The 21,150-nt window shown below is 40.4% G+C and overlaps 1 protein-coding gene across 2 annotated transcripts in view; it reads left to right on the forward strand.

The window, feature by feature from the left end:
- Positions 1–21,150, forward strand: part of CCDC102B (coiled-coil domain containing 102B) — a 97,769-nt gene that overhangs the window by 52,420 nt on the left and 24,199 nt on the right. Inside the window, exon 6 of one of the 2 annotated variants that reach the window (XM_081148449.1) lies at positions 17,091–17,261. The exons of the other annotated variant lie outside the window; for it this stretch is intronic. Within the exon in view, the coding sequence (XP_081004575.1) occupies positions 17,091–17,261 (171 nt within the window). The remainder of the gene's footprint in view (positions 1–17,090; positions 17,262–21,150) is intronic. 2 annotated transcript variants of the gene reach the window in all.

Consider the following 21,150-nt stretch of genomic DNA (forward strand, 5'->3'; position numbering starts at 1 on the left):
TATAAACTAAGAAGTACCTGGCCTTCGGATAGCCTATGAATAGTTTTCTACAGACAGCTCTGAGGACAGAGAGATCAATGAGGTTATTGGGTAGTCACGAAGCCCCTCATTACCCCACCCTCACATTCCTTTCGTGAGAGTTCCGTGATTAAATGGAGAAACTAATAGCCTGATTGTGGTCAGACTTTATCTTTTAAAGGGAAATATCATCTGTGAGTCACTATTGCGTTATCTGGAGACATTTTTCTTCCTTTAGTATAGTAGGGACTTTATTTGCTAATGACTTTGCCAACTATTGCATTCTTTAGCTAGGCAGGTAAAACATCATTAAATTTTATATAAACGCATTTTAAGACATTCATATCACCTAGGGCAGTCTAAACTGCTATGACACATTGGAGCCAAAATGTACAGTGGCTCAACATCTTGGAATCTATACTGTGCTCATGCAGTCACCCAGCCGGGACCCTGAAACCGTCCCTTCTGCTGTGTCTTGGTTCCCCTGGGCATGCGTCCTCAACGTGGCCATGTCATCCAATGGGTGTAATAGTTTCTATAGGGGGCTGGGGGTGGGAACAATTTTACATATTACAACAGTTGGTCCTCCAAAGGGCCACAGTATGTAAGCCGATCTACAGTATAGCCATGGTATTAAAATTTCATGGGGAAAGAGAGTTAGGAAAATATAAAGATATCTAAAAAGGGCCCTTGGGGAAGGTATTAATGGGGCAGGGAGTTTGATAAACACTATCCTAGGGCCTTGCTATTGATTTTTTGCTTCTATCTGACAGCAGATGTTAGAGAGGAGAACAGTATGTGTAGAAAGGCTTCATGACCAAGCATGAAAGGACCTGAAACATTCCCATCCATGACCATTTACCGAAATGCAGCCACATGACTGTCACTAACTGCAAGGGAAGCTCGGAAATGTAGCTTAGCTGTGTGTCTGGGAACAAGACAAAGACGTTTTGGTGAATGGCTAGTGATCTTTAAATTCCAGTTCATAGGTGCGTGCCTGTCACAGAGCGCATGCTCAGTGAATCTTGCCTGAACGCTTTGCTGAGCTGATGTATGGATCTCCTTTTAAGCTAACTCAGATCCCAGCTCTGTAAATCCTGTTGGTGGATTTCTGACCAATTATGGAGAACTGAGTCCATTTCACTTTTATGGGACTCTCTTTATTCAGTGTTGACACTCCATAATCCACCAGTATTTCCGTGAGTCTATTCTATGCTTTCGCTGAGTCTCTTCTTTTTGTATGATATTTTGACATTTAAATATGAACTTATATAAAATGGCTTTGTTACTAACCCATAAACATCTTAAATTTTTAAAAATTGCTTTTTGAACAACTATTTGGGTAGACATGTAATTCATTTTGAATGGAGTAGCCGTAGTTTTCTTTACAATGCCCAAATAACAAAAATTTTTATACTGCAATGTAGTTTTGGATCATTTATTTGGAGAAGATCATAGATGAAGACACTAGGGCTACCTTAATATACAATCCATACATTCAATTAATTTTAGTGTATACATTGGATTCATATTTCCTTTTTCTTTCACTTTATGTAACACAGTCTTCTGAAAAAAATTCTAGACACGAATGCTATTCTTTAAAAAAAAAAAATTTAGTTCAGGATTAGATTTGATGTAATAGGGTTTGGAGAGAGAAAAAATAACTGTTATAAGAAGCAAAAGACCTTGGTTCTTGACTCGCCTTCACCATGAAACATACAGATCATTAGACCACTCCGTCATCTTTCCTCCCAACTGAATGAGGGCCTTCCTTAGGTGACTCTTATAATCCCTCCCACGTTATGGACAAAGACACAGAAAGGTTCCTCTCTTTCTAAATCTCCTTTCTGCTCTTGGATGACAACACTAACACATTTCATGTCCACCAGGCATCTGGAGAACACACAAGACACCGAGTCTTACTTGTTGCACTGGGTACTCATTTCAGTATTTTCAGCTGAAAATATAGTGCACATTCGCTTTTTATTTTGTATTTCTGCCCAATGTGTGTTGAGTAATTATGATTTCCTCAACTCTATGTTAAGTACTTTAAAAACATTATTTATTGACTCCTCACATGAATCTTATGATGAGATTGTCCTTTTACCATTTTCATTTTACAAAGGAGAAAATTGAGGTAGTAGGAGGATCTGGAGCTGGCTGATTCCAAAGATCACTCCACCACAACTCAGCTTTTACTCCATACATGGCCGTAATCACCAAACAAAGGAAGCTCTCACTTTTTGTCTTGCTAATTTCTTTATAATTTGAAATTGAATTTTAAGGAGATACATTTATTTTTACCTATTATTTATATATTTTCCCGAAGCTTTTGAAGACCAAATATTCATAATTTTAAATGAAATAATGTATAATTTTTAGTTTCTCCATAAATATTTCCAGATATTTTAACATCATTTTAATCGGTAACACTTGACTTTCTTGGGAAAGTAGATAATCTTGAGGGAGTCTGTAACCAAATCAACAGGGCCTTGATTTGGGGGCAGTCATTCATGAATTTGGGCACAATACTCCATGAATATGTATATAATTGTTACTTGTGGAGCTCTGATTTCCTTAGAGGGTTCAAGAATATTCTGTGATAAATAAGTGGAAGTGAGGATCAGTTTGAAAATTTATTGTTGTATTATACAGTGTCAGGCTTCATTTCAATCTAATCAGTCAAATTGTAGCAGAAGTTCGTGTGTTGTGATTCCTACAATATTGTAACATAAAAGGAATTAGGATAATTGTAGTTAGTTGAAACTCTTATAACCCTTTAATTTTGAATTTAAAAATTATCTAAATAACAAAAGCAGCAAACAACCAAAATTCATAAGAATGTGATTCCTACCTACTGCCAGGGCACTCTAAAGGCACATTTGACAGCCAGAGAGAGTTATTTATGTATTATAATAACTGGAATCAGGCTGCTTTTCAGGGGATGCAGTAATATTTTTTGCATGTCCCTTCACCTATGGTTAGTTATTACTAATGAAGGATTATGTCACCGAAACAACTGATTTCTGCTGTGCCCAGCCTTCATCAGCACTTAACCAAACACTTGGCCAGCCTTTATCCTTGGAGTAGAGAAGCAATTTAACTAAATGTTTTAGAGTAGTGGGAAATAATCTGGGAGATGCTTTCAGTTGTGAATTTAATGTTATTAATCATGCCTCTCCCCATAAAACAGACCCCTAAACCTGCCAGCTCATTCTGAAAAAGGTTTCTTACTATTTGTTAAAATAACTACACAGTCATAATGGCGTGAACTACGTAGACATGAAATGATTCTGTAGACATAAAGTTTAAAAGCCAGAAAGCAATTTCCATTTCCATTGGTGATGTCTTGATTTTGTGGGAACAGGGTTTTTTTTGTACTAAATAATTTAAATGTCAGTAGTATTTCAACGTTAAAAGTCTGTACTTCTTATTGACTTACAAAGTTTCCGATGGAATCAAAATACATATTACCAAGTTGATTTTTAATGGACTATCATAACTATTGTATTGGTAGGGAAATAATATCCACATCTTTGTGCAAACAATTTTATCGTCACAGCTCAAAGTTTTACTGAATGCCTAATTTGGAACTTTTCTTGGCTCTAGACTATTTCAATGCTATCAGAGCACACTTTCCTGTTTACTATATAACTACTACAAATTATAGTTTTGGGGGGAAATGTTTTTTTCTTTTTTGTAACATCATGATATGGATTCATTAAAAAATTTGAACAAAACAGATAGACATTTTGAATTATGCACAGTAATGAAAGTAACCATTCACCCAACAGTGTACTAGGCACCAGTCATTCTATTAGCACATTATATAGATCCATTCATCTGATATTAATTATATTAATAACGACCACGAGATCAGTATTAGTATCACATCTCACAGATGGAAAATGGGAGTACTAGCAAGGTTAGGAAAATTGTCTAGAGTCACCAAGCTTATCCTGAGCAAAGCAAAATTTTAAAAGCCATCTTCATTTACCCACCCACGTCTGTGATAGAGAGCAAATAATTTCTTACTAACAATTTAGATTCCCAAATTAACTACTGCTCATAGAAAAGTGAGCCACCTAGTTTACCTGACCTGACTTTGTTTTGCCGGTGGCAGAATATTTTACGGTTTGTGGATTTCCAGTAGATGATGGGTTGAAGCTTAATGGTGTTGGTTACAGAAGCATGCCGTGGCCATGCCACCTCGAGGGAGCCCTCAGAAAGGCCGAGAAAGATCCCTGTAGAGCAGTAGTAGAGCAGCTTGTCCTTGGCAACTCCCAGGAGAGCACGACCTGCAACCTTCATTCCGATGATGGGGTCCTTTACGAATTGTGCTTTTGAAAGTTGATGTTGTAAGTGTGGCTTGTTGTTGCTGATACCACTTCGTTCTGTGATCTGGTGTCATCAGAACAACGGACCATGCACACTGCTGGCTCAGGGGAAAGCACTGGAAAGACAGGCTCCTCTCAAGCGATCACTTTATTTTCCAGCTTCTGTAACATGCATCGCGTGTGCTCATTTTCATAGCCTGTTCTTTTCCAATACATTTCTTTGAATTTTGGGTTTAGCAATTTGGTTGTGTTGATATATCCTTTGCTGCTAAGCACTTTGTAGCTTTTCTGTGGCATTATTAATTTTCGTTTTCCAAAATCATAGCAAAAGAAAAATCAGAATATACTGAAGTGGAACTGAAGCTCATCCGCAGCTCTACCATCTAGACGAAACCACTGCAGACCCTGTTCTGGGTGCTTTCAGGCCTGTCTGTCTCATGCCTGTGAATTACTCTCACATTCATGTGCACATGCTTATGGATCTGCAGGGTGTAACCTTGTTCTCTACTCAGCAACACATCTCCATCTTCATGTCTGTGCATCTACAGCATTGTGCTTGGTTCACACACACACACACATCAGCTGATCTTACATTTTTATTTTAATATCACTTGAAATAACTTTCTGTCATCTCAATCTGTAAATTACAGATCATGCATAGCTAAGTTCCTTAGGAGGATTTCTCCATTTTTTCATATACTTGATCAAAAACAGATATTTCTGATTATCTGAAGCATGGCAAAGTTACAGTGTAGGTGCCCTGGTTCCCATTTGATGAGCTGTTATTTAGCCAAACTTAGGATCTCTGAAAGTAAAATAGTTGTTAAATTATATTTTAATGTGGTTTCTCAAGTTTAATTTAACTACTAGATTAAAGATTTCCATTTCAGATTGGACTGTGTAATCATAACCATTCCCATGACAACTGTGATACTCTGGGACTGGAACCATGCTCCAGTAACGGTGTTTCTGTGTATTATTACAGTGATAGAAAATTCCCAATGGAAGCAGCATGGACCAGCGGGGGTCTTACAATGTACAAGTATCTTTATGGGAATGGGAATTAGATATATAATTTACATGTCAGGATAGAATCAGTCTTATGTAACCATAGTATGGAAATGCCTTAACATTAATTTCCAAGTCAGTTTGAGACAAGCAGTGGGTCTGGGTGTGACATTTTTATGTGGAGAGCAGCATCTCCATGAATTTGGGGCACTCTGTTTTTGTTTGCATCACCCTGGAAAAAGAGGAGCGTGAGTGGCCTAGAGTTTCTAGAATAGCCGTCTCATCTAGTTATCCACCAAGTCATAGAGAAGATAATCAGAGTAAGTGAAGAAGTTTAAAGTGATGGCCTTGGACTAGAACCTAAGTCCATATTTGCAGGATCCCCAGTAACTTACTCACAGAGCCCAACATATAAAGTCTGCACATGCATTGTTATGACCTCAGGGAGCTTCCAGGTAACCCTTCATCTAAAAAGCAAGCGAATGGAGGGAAAGAGATGGTCACACGTCTCTATTTTGTGGTGGATCTCTTAGCTTTCTTGCTCTATGTTTATTTCACAGTTACCTATTGCTCATCTAAAATTTAGGAAATTAAATGTTATGCATTTGCTGAAGTGGCTTCCTAGTAAGTAACAGATTAAATTCCATTTTTTTCCAGCATTTCCTCTGCAAGTCTACTTTCATGATGTGAAGTGGAAATTCTGAAAAATAATTTTATTTATGGAGGTATCCACTAAAATGCACATTACAATGTGTTTACCAGGAGCTAACATTTATTGTTGATGAATAAACCCAGAGGAAGCGTTTCCACTGAAGTAAATTTATTTAGGTTGACGTAAATTTAATAAAATGTTAGATAATTAGTCATCTAAATTTTAGATGGTGTGAAACTGATCTTGTGCAATTATTGACTGGGGAATGATTACAGCTTATGTTTTTAAGGAATGAAAAAATTATAACTTCAAAATAATGAAATAAATTCCAATGATACTGATTTTTATAGCAATTTCAAGAAAGATCTCCATGGAAAGGAAGGAAATTGCCTTCCAGTTTAACGGAATTGCATTTATCACCGCCTTGCTCTTGCATCTGTAAGGGCATTTGTGCTTTTGGCGAAAATATGCAATGTCCACCCTGGAAGGGACTTTTTCTTGTCATTATGTTAGGCCATGTGAGACACGTGAGTGGGTAACATTGGGCTTACACAGACAAATAACCACAGTGCATTTCACCTGCTTAAAAATGATGTTATATGAAGCATAGATGTCAACAGTAAGTTAGGTATCACGACGTGAAATTTTTCCTGGGGAGTGTGTGCGAAGTAGTTTTCACTGTGGGATACAGACCAGAAGCATCTAGAAACCACACACTGAAAAGTAAGCATTTCCCTTTCACTTGGGTTCAAATATTTTCCACCAAAAAAATAAATCAGTGAGACTATCTAGCATTATTTTAAGAAAGTATGGACAGGATTCCATTAAAATTACGGAATGAATATGTTTATTCCAACCTCAGTCCATGAAATGGAACTGTCGAGCCTGTCGGCAGCGCACCTGATGAGGAGTCTAAGAGGCTCTGTTCAAGCCATGCCCGCGACCTGCAGGCCGGGCAGTTTCGCCACCTTCCCCCGGTCCGGCTGCTGGTCTTGCTTCCCGCTGCCCCCTTGCCTCTTGCACCTGTTTTCTCTTCTGTTACTTGGCGCGATTTCATTCCTGGGAATCCACGGCCTCGCTTGTTCCGCTCGCCCCCGGCATCCTCACGTTCCCTGAGGGACACCGGCGGGCGACGGGCACCCCGCGGCTCAGCTTCCGCGCTCCCCGCATCTCCCAGGCACCTGCAGTTACGGCGCCGACGCCCAGGGGCCAGCCTCGCCCTTTACTCGGAGCCGAAGGAAGGAACAGCGGGGCTGCCTTGCATCCCGCCCGGGTGTGAAGGGGGGTCTGTGCTGCGGGCCAGGAAGCCCAGCCCGTGGGGAAGGGGCTTCGGTCTGGGCGAGGCCAGAGCTCAGGGCCTCTGCACGCTGGCCTCGGGGGGCGCCGCGGGGGGGTGGCAGCAAGGCCGCCGTGTCCCCGCTCCCTTCCCCGGGGCTGGAGTGGGTGGCTGGAAGGGACCGAGGGGAACGGCCCCAGCCCACGGGTGCCCCTGCCGTTGGATGCAGGTGCCGCTCTGCCTGCATCACTTGCCCCTTCCCTTTAGCCTCCAGCCCTTCCCTAGGGGGCTCTTCTCCAGGCACCGTCTCCCCCTCCAACTGGTCCCTCAGGTGGGGGATGATTTCAGTGGTGAAGTTCAGCTCCTCTCTGCAGGCCCACTCGTGACTCACTCGCCCAGTTCTCCCACTCATCCCCCCTTTCTGAAAGCCAGGCAACTACCAGTGAACCATGATGTCCCTGCCCTGCAGCAACAGGATGCTTCTGCTTTTGCTGGTTTGTGAGGCACCAATCTGCCCTCCAGCTCCAGATGATGCACATGATAGGGGTTCTACAAAGGCCCTTGATTTGGCTCCATGGGGGGGAGCGGGTAACCTCCCCCATTTCCAGGAAAGAGGGAAACTCCCCAAGGGCTCAAATCACAGGCCTTTCCAGGGCTCCCTGACAGGGTGTGATTCCCCCATCACACACCCTCCTGGGGGGCTCCCTGATGGTGCAGGGCCAGGTTCTCTGCCTCACACCCTTTCATGTTTCTTCCTGGTCTTCATTTTACCTGTTTGTTTGAGGATGAGAGGAGCCTAAAAATCCTTTGTTCTCAGTGAGGACGCCTTAGGTAAAACTGGACAGAAAGAAAACCCTATTTGCTGTACGTCTTGTTACCCTGTGTTTGTGTGACATATACATACAAAATTGGAATCCTCATGTACACCGAGCTGTCGTTATATTAGCAAATTCCAGTATATTAGCCTCCTTATTTTGTGTCATAAAAATCCTTCCCATATAATTTAAAGGCTTAAAAGATTACACTGTAAGGATTATCTATAATTTACTCAGAAAGGGCCACATTATATAGATTGTTTTCAATATTTATTATTGTTATTAGCAGTAACGCAGAATGAATACTTTGAACAGCAATATACTTTCATATGTATCTTGGTATTTTCCTGGAATAATTTTCTTGTTAGGAAATATAGGATGGATTTTAAGAACTGTTGAGACATTTTGGTAAATTATCCCCTCTCCAAAAAAGTCATGAAAATATATGTTTCCCCTCAGCAGTGTGTGTCCTTTTGAGCATTTCTTTATCGATATTATGATTTTTAATTTTTTTATTGCTGTATTCCCTCTTCTGTGAGCTCTCTTTCTTCCTGTATCTTTATCTTAACCTGTGGATCACTCCCTGTTCATTTTTGTGGACACTCGCTATGGTTTTACTTCTCTTTGCCTTTCTGACTGCTTCCTTCTTTCCTTTTACCGGGCTTTCTGCTCTTGCCCTTTCATAAATGAAAGCAGGAATTGTTAGGGTACTGGGCCTGTAAACTCAGTGCACAAGCCTATTCATTTCATTTAAATTATTTATTTGTTTGAATTATGAGCAAAAGCAATAGCCTTATCTATCCCGAGAGTTTGCTCTGCGCAGAGCCACTTTCACGTACAAGGGCTGCGTGCAGGACTTGGAAAGGCCTTCACTTATCAAGTGAAATTAAGCAATTTCAACCAAAAAGCATTTGCTCTGGACATTCGTAGCTGCGTGCAATTACAGGGCCCTGCGTGTGGGTAGGAGCAAGGTTGGAAACTGTAGTTATAAAGCATTACTGAGCTGGGCCTGTGTGGCTTTAAGGAAAACCGTGTAGGCGTAATGCATCGCGCCCCCCACTGGGAATGAATCAGCCATCACTGTCCCCCGGGGGCCTGCGAGACACAAAAGGACTTGTGATTCCATCGACAGTTTGGTGACTAACCATTAAGTGTTTAACTTCGTACCTGCATGTTCTCTAGAGACTCCGAATGCCGTATGAATACTAAATTATATTTGTAACTTATAGTTATGCTTAGCCGTAGGGGTAATAGCCATATTTGCGATGCTTTAGGAATCTCAAAGTATCATGCAGAGTCAGGACATGTTTTATAAGAGATGAAATGTATTGCCCGCTGTGGTAGAACTTTATTATTTGTAGATTTAATTGGTGACTTATGTCTGCTATGAAAAGAAAATGAGTGTACAGAAAGATTATTTTTATTTAGCTTATGCCATAGGATTAATGTATATTTGTGCGTAGGATACATATGAGATACTTGGTATGTACATATATAAACACATGTACAAATGAGATGTAAAAATAAATATAATCTCCCTGATTAGCCTCTAATTGTTTTTCTTCAGTGTTTCCAGGTTCATGTGAACACCAACCTAGAGGCCTTATTTTTGCCAGTTAGGATACTTTGACCCTGTTCTTTTTCTCTTTACTTCCCCTTGATCTGGTTTTCTGACTAAATAGAAATAACCAGCCGTCACTATGTACCAACATCTACATGGTCCATGCAATTTATTGGGAAAGGAGTTTGGACCTTCCATTTGGATGCCATTATGTAGAGTAAGAACCCCAATACTTCCATTCTGCTCATTCACATAGTTAATGAATGGTTATCAGTCACTGTCCTTATGCCAATTATAATTAAAAAAAGTATTGACAGTGAGGTCCGGGAGAAGGTCAGAGTCACCTCTTAGATGAACCCAGAAGCCCTGCTTTGTCCATTCCCTTTCACTTGGGCCTGGGAACTGCTGTTTGGATGGACAGATTTGGTGGACTTGCCAAACTGCTCTCCCGAGTCATGCCAATTTCCATTCCCACAGTGGACATCCATGCTGCTCATTCTAACTAGAATTGTCTAGACAGCTGGGCATTCTCCAAAATATTTTATATAGGGGCAAGATTATCTGCTCCTCTAAGGTTTGGTAAAACTACCTCAAATGTTTTCTGAGCTTAATTTGTTCAACTTTGTAATGATTGTTCATTCATTCTAATTTTCTAATTTTTCTAATACTATAAATTGACCTCTAAGCATTGATCTAGCCAAATATCACACAGTGTATATGCAGAAATTTTATTTGTGATTTTCATTGTGATTCTCTAACTCACATTAATTTTCAAGAATTTTTAAACCCTTTTCAAAAATTGATTTCTACTTTAATTGCTTTGTGACAGCAAAATGTCAGCTATAATTCACTGATAGTTGAGATGAAAGTTTGTTGGAATGTGCTGAGACTTCCTCTGTGAGCATGTATATCAATAATTTTGTATATATTCAATTATCTAAAATATAGTTAAAAAATAATAAGCACCATTTTCAATGGTTCTTTTCTGGGAGCTATATGGCCACTCCCCACCCCCCCCACATATATTTTATAGATCAAACTTTACAGTTTTGCCACTCAAATCTCGTGTGTGTGTATACGACACATACATACATGTCTACCTATATATATGGTATGTATATATGTGTATGTGCATGCATACATACACACATGCACACACACACCTTTCACTTGGTTGTTCCCTTGGTAGAGACGGCACGTAAACACAGAACCCATTTTCCCTCTTCCTGGGCACATAGGTAGAGTGAATTTCCCGGTCACCTGCCACTTACGGGTGACCATGTTCCTAAGTTGTGGCCAAAGGAATGGGGGTGAGAGTGACGGCTGCACTCAGGGCTGGCCCTGGGGGCTTGTAAAGTGCTATTCTAGCGTGTACACCAAGCAGGCAGTGGGATAAGTCTGGGCCCCGTGCCTGCCTTACCCTTTATCACGGCCACAGCTTTTCACAGTCCTTTGCTGGAGTCCGTCTCATCTAATTCTGCCCTGCTGGTGAATGAGCTTCCTCCTCGATGGCCCCTAAACGCCCACTTCATTCATTTCTAGAACTTTATTTGGGTTTTCAGGAGGTTCGACTCGGTTCTTTTTCAAATCTGCTCTTCCTGCTCTCACAGCCCAATGTTATTTTATTATAACTTATATTCCTCTGATCTGATAATGATATTTCGGTAGTTTTCCGGCATTTTCGGGGTGCGGTAGCTACTTATGGAGACGCCGGTTTTCCTGTGTGTCCGTCGGGCCTCCCCCCCTGAGCCTCGCTTCTCGGGTTTGGAGCTTCGTTTCGAGCTCTTTTCCCGAGATGGATTTTCCTGCGGCCCACGCGCCGGGCTCCTGAGTCACCTCGAGTTTGTTTGTTCCGTGTGTCCCAAAGCTTCCCCTTGGCGATCCCTTTAGCTCCTCCGCAGCGGAACTTGCCCAGGTGTTTGACTTTTGACTTTTTTTAATGAGAGTAATTTGTCTACACTCTGTTGGGCAGAAAAGTAAGTGCTTTTTCACTTGGGCTTAATATCGCATCTCCTGACCTAACACGAACTTGGCCCCTCAATGTCAGGGCTGATTTCTTTGTCTGCTCTCTTCCTTCCTCAGGTTCTAATGACATTTCTGTGTGTTTATAGCAGAAAGGGTGTTGGCTAAGTTTCCTATATCATTGGAATTATTAGTACAATAAATCTTGTTACATTTTAAATATCTGTTAGACATCAAATACGGATATCAAGTAGATAATTGGGTACACAAGTCTGGACCTCAGTATCCAATTATAATACATATTACTCATTAAATAGAGAACATTGTTTAACGTTAGATAAAGACATGGCAGGTGAGCGATATATTTGGTTGTCTAAAAGCCGATCTGACAAGCACAGCTCTTCTGGAATTACGTGAATAAGTAATAAAGAGAGTTAGAAAGAAATTGCTCATAGAGAAGATAAAACGACTACAGAAAATTCTTTTAGAAAGTTTTACTGTCAGGGGGAGTAGAGATATGGGCTACATCTTGAACTGAATCAAAAGAGGTTCCTGTTTGAGGGGTTTTGGATGCAAAGTTCTTGGGTAGTTTTATGGTTAGTGACTCTCCAAGCCTCCCTTTTTCTTCTTGATGTTGCCATAACTACATGTGATTTCTAGCTCAAGAAAAACCCCCACACTAAGAAGAGTAAATCAGTTGAAATACTGGGTCATGCTACACTAACAATAAACCTGAAAAATCACAACGGGTTCCAAGACCAAAGTTCAATTAAGTTCACCTACATGTCCTTCCTATGACCCAAAGTGACTGAGGGACCCAGCAGTACTGAGGGGCCATTTCAACACCGCTGCAGAGGCAGAAAGAAGGGGCATGAGGAACAGTGCTGACGGTGAACCTACATCCCTTCTACTTAATTCCATTCCCAAAGTCAGCCCCATGGCCATACCTGAGCTCAACAGGAAGGGGTGAATAAGCACCTTTGAGAGGGGAGCAGGAGGCCTTTGTGGAAATTATCACAAGCTACCCAAGGTGGCGACACAGACACACGAGCAGGACCCAGGCCTTGATCGGTCCTCGAACTGCCAAATTAACCAACTAAGGAGCCCACTCCGGAGGCCTTTGGGTTTTTATGTGAGATGAAACATGTCCTTGTTTCATTGCTCAGTTTTGATGTTTTCCTCTCAGTTGCAGGCTGAAATCTATGAACTGTTTCGACCTTATTGTGATGATCTCACTGGTTTCTCTACTCCTGTCGTTACCTAGTCAAGGGAAACAGAAGCTATTTTTCCTTCAGAAACCGTATGTTTCATTCTCCTGATCAATGTTTTCCTTCACTTTCCATGTCCCTCTCCCACCTAAAACAAAAATTAGAATTTCAATCTCTTTTTGCCAGGATTTTAAGATCTTTACCCAGTCTGCCCACAACAACAGCACCTTGTCTCCTCTTTTTCTAACACCTAATGCTCTATTTTTTGCTCCTTTAAAAGCTCCCCCACATGTCTGTAATACTTCCTCCCTCTGACACGTCAGCTTCATGTCATCTTGTGGTTGGTTTAATTCTCCTTTCAATGTCTGATGAAAGCCTGCCCCCCAAAAAGTGTAAGAGTAATATCCCCCCCCACATCTGTGTCAACGTAATTTTTTCACAAAGATAGTATTTTAGATCTATCAGGTTAACTTCAGAACATGACAAAAATAGATAGCAGTTGATATACAACAATAAATGAATATTATAGTCTCATAATTTAGTAGTAATTCAACAATTTATAACGATTGAAATGATGTGTGAACAAAGGACTTATTTTACACATGATTGCTCTTTTTATTTATTAGTTGAAAAATTGTAATTCTGTTTTCTACCCCCCAAAATATATTTAAATTGTTATTTATATTTTGAACACTGGCAAAGAATAATTATTTCAGATGGTTGTGGACATTCACGGATTCCACAATGCCTTTTTAAGTAATTCTATGATTAAGACAATTGAGAATTGATAGAACAAACATTTAAGAAGAGGTTAGTTTAGTTTAGTTTAAAAATCTAAAATAATCAATGTTTTAGAAAATATTATTAAATAATGAATTAGCAAATGAGAAAGGTAATCATCCTTAGAAAAAATGTTTGATGAATTTGGAGCTTGAAAATAAAACATATATATATGTATATGTATATATATTTGTATATATCCTTTTGTGGTTAAATTGAGGTCATATCTTTTCTGCTAGTAACAATTTTGACTGTCTCTAAAGTCTTTATAGTATTTTCATTATTATTTCCAAAATTCTACAATAAGAGCTCTAATTTCCTATTGGCCTGACAACTTGTTAGGTTAATTTACACAAAGAAATGAATAGGTTGTATGAAAAATAACTTAAAAATAATACTGTGAGTCACTGTTTACATTTGGGTAATCAAGAAAGCATCTCCGAAGGAATCATATTTAAACTAGCACCTGAATTATAATTAGGAAAAACTGAACTTATAGAAACGACATATAATATTTTACAGTCCCCTATAGGCCATTTTGTTTTTCCTTCAAAGAGATGCATATAAACTTACTGGGTTCATTTTTACCAGCCTCTCATGATGTCACTTTCAGTTATAAGAAAATGTGTTTTAGTTCTGTCAGCTTGCCAACATCAAAACCATTTAAGTCTCAGTACATGATGGACCAGCCACAGATTAATTCTAGGCGGAAAGCAATATCCTTACCCACAGGAGCGCACACTGATGCATGAATTCATGAGCCACACGCGAAATTTAAAGCCCGCCTCCCATTCTTCACATCATTAGGGAGTCAATCTATTTGAGAGACGAGTATTCTCCTATCAAAAATATCTGTATACAAGCACGTTGTCTGTGATTATTTTATAAGAAGCTCCACTATTAATATTCACACACACTTATGAAGGCTTGTGAATTATATTTATGTAATTCAGCTGCATAGCTTTAGATCTTTAAATTCAGAGGGGTACACACTGACGCATAAGCTGAAGGACTGTATACTTTTTACATATGTTCAATTTCCATTCAGACTTTGCTAAAATAAAACACAAATACTTCACACCACTGTTTGCTGTGTTTCTACCATTAAAATGTATTAAAATAAGCCTGCCACGGTACCTGCGCAACCACTGAAATGTTTTGCTGAGGTCAACAGTGATCTAAGTGTTCAATGTAATAAATATATTTCAATCCATTTTACTTCCCTTACACATTTCATACTGTCAATCATTCTCTCTTTCTTGAGTTTATTATTTTCCAGCTCCTTGAATTCCTTACGTTTCATTCCGACACTCGACTGATCCTTTCTCGTGTCTCTGGAGCAGCCCTCCCTTTACACAGTGCGGGTTCTTTTCTCGCCTCCGCTTCCTCTAAGGTTGGTAATCTTGGGACTGTGACTTCAGCTCTTTTTACTTCTCAGTGGAATTTTTCCCCCTTTTACACCATAAACTACAGACTTCACCTCTAATCCGAGTCCTTACACGTTTCTCACTCTGCCCCCCCAGTATAGACGAGTACATTCAGCTTCTTACTGGGCACATCCCTGGTGTCTAATCTGTTTTCCCAAAACTGAATGTCTCTCCTCCCTTCCCACCTGCTCCTCTGTGTCCTCAGGTGGTGGAGGGCACCCCCGTCAGTGCGGGAGCAGAAATAAGGGACTTGCCCTCAGCTACGTGCCTTTTCCCACCCCCCTCACCCCACGAACGAGGGCATTCTGTGGGTTCCTACCCCTTAATAGCTGTGCCTGTCCCTCTCTCATCCCCGCTGCTGGGTTCGTTGTCTTTGACCTGACTCGTTGCGGTCGCCTCCTAACTGGTCTAATCTTATTTCCCTGTGGACCAGGCCATCAACCCTCTACACTCAGCCTTCTTTTTAATTGAGATGTAATTGACATATAACATTATATTAGTTTTAGGTGTACAACATAATGATTCCATATTTATATCTTTTGCAAGATGATCACCACAATAAATCTAGTTAACGTCCATCGGCACACAGTTAAAATTCATTTTCTTGTGATGGAAAGTTTTAAGATCTACTGTCTTGGCAATTTTCAACATGCAGTGGAGTATGATTGATGATAGTTACTATGCTGTACTTCATTCCCTCAGGACTTACTGATTTTATAGCTGGAAGTTTGTAGCTTTGACCATGTTGACCCATTTTACCTCTCTTTCCCCCACCGCAATCACCAGTCTGTCCTCTGAACATATGAGGTGTTTTTTGTTTTTAGATTCCACATATACGTGAGATCACACAGTATTCGTCTTCCTCTCGGTCAGTTATCTCGCTTAGCGCAAGGCCCTCAAAGTCCATCCATGTCGTCGCAAATGGTAGGATGCCCTTCCCTTTATGGCTAAATAATTTTCCATTGTATATATTCCAAATTTGCCTTATTCATTCATCCACCAGTGAACACTCAGGCTGTTTCCATGTCTTGGTTATTGTAAATAATGCTGCAGTGAACACAGGCTGCAGATATCTTTTTGAGATCGTGTATTAATTTCCTTAGGGTAAATACCCAAAAGTGGGATTGCTGGGTCAATTGGTAGTTCTAATTTTAATTTTTTGAGGCATGCCCACACTGTTTCCCACAGTGGCTGCACCAATTTACATTCCCACCAACAGTGCCCAAGGGTTCCCTTTTCTCCATACCCTTGACAACACTTATTTCTGGTCTTTTTGATAATAGTCATTCTAACAGATGTGAAGTGATATCTCATTGTGGTTTTGATTTGCATATTTTAGGAATTTAAAGAAATATCCTTGGATTTTCTTAAGTATTTTAACATTATGAGGAACTAGAGGTTTTCTACAATGACACTATAGTTAATTTGCACAGAAAATTTTAAAACTAAAAATGAGAGGCAGCATTAAACTGAGGCCAATTAATGTAACTTGTTAATTCATGCCTTGTGTGGTGTTAAATTATAACAAGGTGGATCAGAGGTCCGATCGCTTCCTGATAAACTCACTGTTTCTTCCCAACCCGGCCTCTTGCTCAGGTCTCTGAGCCACAAGCACGTCCTTCCAGGATGGTGCCTGGAATAGCGTGACCACAGCAGCACAAGTCCCATTTCTTAGAAAAATCATTAAACGCAGAGCATCTGCTAACTTTGAATACTTCTGCTGAATTAGCAGATGAACATCTCTCCTTGCACCTACTTTTATTATATTTTATTCTGCCCTTACAGATATGTGATTTCCTCCTTTGGAAAGCGTACTTAAAACTTAAATTTGCGTCACCTGGGAAACGGATCATTCACTCAGGCACATAAAGAGCTGCGTCCTCAAGGCCACTTGAGTCACCCGCACACCCATCTCAGATGACGGTTGTGTTAATCACAGCATTTAATGGCAGGGCCGCAGAGGCCAGAGGGAGAGGTGGATTCTCCCTGAAATGCCGCTCCCCTTGTCCAATTGTAAACAGCGGGCTCCCTGTTTTCTTTTGGAAGGAGCTGTTGGACCTTCAGCAGGCCTACCGTCGGCTCCGCGGCCACCACCAGGCGAAAAGCGCCGAGCTGACCCTGGCCACCCACCGCGCGGCCCAGAGCGCGGCCGAGGTGACGCGCCTGCGACTCCGCGTGGGGGACCTGAAGCAGAGACTCGTCCAGAAGGAAGGCCAGGTACCCTGAGTCCACGCAGGCCCGAGGGCTCGCAGGGGCTCTTCAGAGCACAGAGAAAGGCTTCTCCCGCACTAACAGGGGGCCTTAATCGGGATAAAAATCTTTATGCTTAACACCAGAATCAACTGAAAGAGGCAACTGCGAGGAAAGGAAACATTTCCTAGCCCGCGAGCTGGTCTCTGGTGCTCACGGGGTTCGCATGCACGTGCCAGGCCCTCTCTGTGAGGCTCAGAAAGAGCCGGGGGGAAGCAGTGAACCCCCAAGGCAGGGCCCAGGCATGCTCACTGCTCACACCAAGGAGACAGCTTGCACAGCAGAAGCCTGCGAACCGGAGCACGGGTGGGGCTCGGGTGCGAATTGTCCTCAAGCCCCTGGCAGAGGGAGGGAGGAGGCAGGGGCTGTGTTCTCCGGGGACCGGGGACACTGTGGGAGTTTTCAGTGGTCACCTCCCATTGACCTTGGGAAGCGGTCGAGTTCTGCCCAGGATTTCCGGAGGCATAAGCAAGACATGCCCAATGCTAAGCTGGTCTCGCAGAATGAGCTAAATTAGGCTGAGCCTATATGATGACACTGGTTCCGTCTGCTCGGGGAACCTTCAAGGTTGGTGTTCCTTTGGTTTGATTTTAACAATTCAAATATGTTTCAGCATGGTTGTGTGTGTGTGTGTGTGTGTGTGTTTATGTATGGGCACAGTATCCCCAAGGCTTAGTGTTTTAAGTTTTAAGCTTTCAGCCTATATACCAGAGAAATGCTGTATTTTTCATGATTATATATTAGAGACATATTAGGACACATATTCTGTCCAGTGCTCTCTGGTGTGTAAAAGAACATGCCGTCTTGTGTAAGGCCACCTCACTAATGGTTGATGGAACATTTAAGAGGCCTCAGCGTGATGTCCGCAAAGCCCACCTGCAATAGGTAGGTGATTTCAGCTGCGATTACAAACAGCAAAGAAAGATGTGTTTGAGTGAAACACAGTCCTGACTGTCAGTGTGACTGTGAAACCGTCACCGCACAGCAGCAGTCTCTTCAGGTGTTTGAGTCCCTGCACCTGCTCCTGAGGCAAACAAGCCAACCCATTAGTTCCCCGGTTAGAAAGACTGTCTCAAGATAATGCCAACCAGCTGGAAATTTAAAATATAAACCTGAATTACTATTCCAAGGGATAATTAAATAACAGACACATTCCACATTTGGAGGGTTCATTTTTAACAAAAAGCATTCCAGTCAAGCAAACTCGATTTTCTTCCTTAAGAACATGATATGAAAACAAGAACGATTTGCCCGCAAGGCTCCTACATTGTCGCCTGCTCTTACTGGCACTGACTTTTTGGTGGTTCTTTTATGGAGATATAGAGGTACTTTTTAATTGTGTGCATGTGTAGTGGGCTGGACTGCGGACCAGCAAGTCAGAAGACAAGTATGGATCAAGAGAATGATTTTAGGTTTTTATATTATCACGACCATTATTCCTGTGAATGGTTTTAATATGCAAGTAGTTGTTGGACATGGTGATAAATAAACCTCTGTGTTTGTCAATATAGGTTTTAAAAATTGCTTAGGACTGAACCATTGGCCAGGAAATGATAAAATTATCTAGGGTTCAAGGGCTAATGAAGCATTGGTTCCCAAAGAGCTGAGTCAGCAGTCTAATCATGTAATTTTAAAAAATGGCTGTGGTATCAGTCCTGTTTTCCCAACACCATTTATTGAAGAGACTGTCTTTACTCCATTGTATATTCTTGCCTCCTTTGTCATAGATTAATTGACAATAGAGTCATGGGTTTATTTCTGGGCTCTCTATATTGTTCCATTGATCTACGCGTCTGTTTTTATAGCAGCGCCATGCAGTTTTGATTACTATGGTCTTGTAATATAGTTTGATATCAGGTAGCGTGATACCTCCAACTTTTTCTTCTTTTTAAAGATTGCTGTGGCTACTTGGGGTCTTTTGTGGTTCCATGTAAGTTTTGGGATTATTTTTTCTAGTTCTGTGGAAAATGTCATTGTTATTTAATCCCTTCTATATGGGTGTAAGAGAAGTACATATTGGAGTAAGAGAGGACATATTGAGATCTGATATAAATATTATCATTCGATCTTTGACTTTGAGGCCAATGCTGTGATTGGAAGATTGCTTGGGTAATTTTTCTTGTGGAAAGGGTAAAAATTATTTAATGAAGTAGGAGGAAAACACATAATTTGTAACCAAGAGGATGTGCTACATTATAGTGTATGTGAGTGAGTATGTGTGTGTGCATGTATGTGTTTTAAAATTCACAGCCCTTTTCTGTGGGAGGAATCTAGTCCCAAGAATGAATGGTGGGCATGGTCCTGTGATTTATTTGGCAAATAAAATCTGTGCTGCTTTCCAGGAGAATTGTTTAGAACCATAGTCCTATATGGAGAAGTATTTGGATAGATTTCATATTTGATGCCTAGAAATAGATGCATAGAAATGTTCATTCAACACAAAATATTTCAATGCTCTTCACCTTTACATCCAATCAGTTGATCACTAGAAAGGACTGAGCCAAAGCACTATTAACTCGTATGGGTTTTGAAATCTGGATTACTTGATTGTAGTTGTCAGATCTTCAGATTTTCTCTGATAAAGGCCATCCCTGTTTTGAGTGGCTGGGAATGAAATATTCTTCAAGGAAATAAGATTTTGGATTAGATAGCAATCAGCATTTCTGCAATTTGACTCATCCTTGAGAAGCAAAGAAAATTCTGCTGAGCTTTTTAATTGCATAGTAGCAAATTCTTCAAATTGCAATTAATTACAATTAATGTTTAATTACAACTTGCAAATACAAAGTTTCTAACTCCCTCAAGTCGACAGATTTTAAATACATGAAAATGAGATACTAATCCTCTATACTGTAGAAAAAATAGATATTTGGGGGCCAGAAGAGAAAACTGAGGTTTTGATTAAAGAAGCAAATTTTTAAAATTCTTATTTAGATGAGTTGCTTTTCTTTAAGCAAATTATGTTTTAAAACTTAATTTTATGTACATTTGTTAGAACAAATTATTTTCTCACCATTTCATTGAAGTCCTTCTGGGAATCTGTATTACATTACATAATGGCAGAATTTAACTGGAACTTAATTCCCATAGAGCAGGGCCCATCATGTACATATCCACATTAAAATACCAAAATAACTGACCACTTCAATAAATATGGTGGACGGAACAGGCTAATGAATGAAAAGATAACACAGTAAGCAAAGCCATTAGAGACTGAACGGCTGCAAACTGAACTCACAACTTTATGCCTCTTGCATGTAAGGAGCAAGGCGTATAATATAACCGGTTACTAAGACACGGGCTCTGCGCTGCGGAACTAGTAGCAGGACGGCTAAAAGACAACATGAGATAAGGTCTGCTAAAGAAGCTTTTCAATTTCGTAAAGCGATATCACATAAGAAGGAAAAGTGAAGGGAAAATTTAACGATCACCCCCCACAGTGTCATATTACTTCAGTATATGACTTCAAACACCAGGCCATTTTATGTATGTTTGCAGTCATTGCTTGCAAATCATACGCTCCACTTTACCAATTACCATAAGCAGTTTTTATGTTGCTATGTAGTTTCATAGTTGGTATAATATTTGTTTCCTTAGATATAAGTTTATTTAATCAATCTTCCCTTATTGAAAGTCATTTGGATTTTCTTTTCCCAACATAACTCTACTATGACTACTTTTATGTATAGACTATTTTTTCCCATTGGAAAAAAAAAAGTTTTGTAAGTGGAATTCTTTGGCTAAAAGATATGAAATAATTTGGCTATTCTTACAGGGAGTCTTACCAATTCCCTATGCTCCTCAGTGATAGGTCAGGTTGCAGAAATGTTGATGCTATCAAATGCAAACTCTCAAC

Source organism: Miniopterus schreibersii (assembly GCF_964146895.1).
Source record: "Miniopterus schreibersii genome assembly, chromosome: 10".
Lineage (NCBI taxonomy): Eukaryota > Metazoa > Chordata > Mammalia > Chiroptera > Miniopteridae > Miniopterus > Miniopterus schreibersii.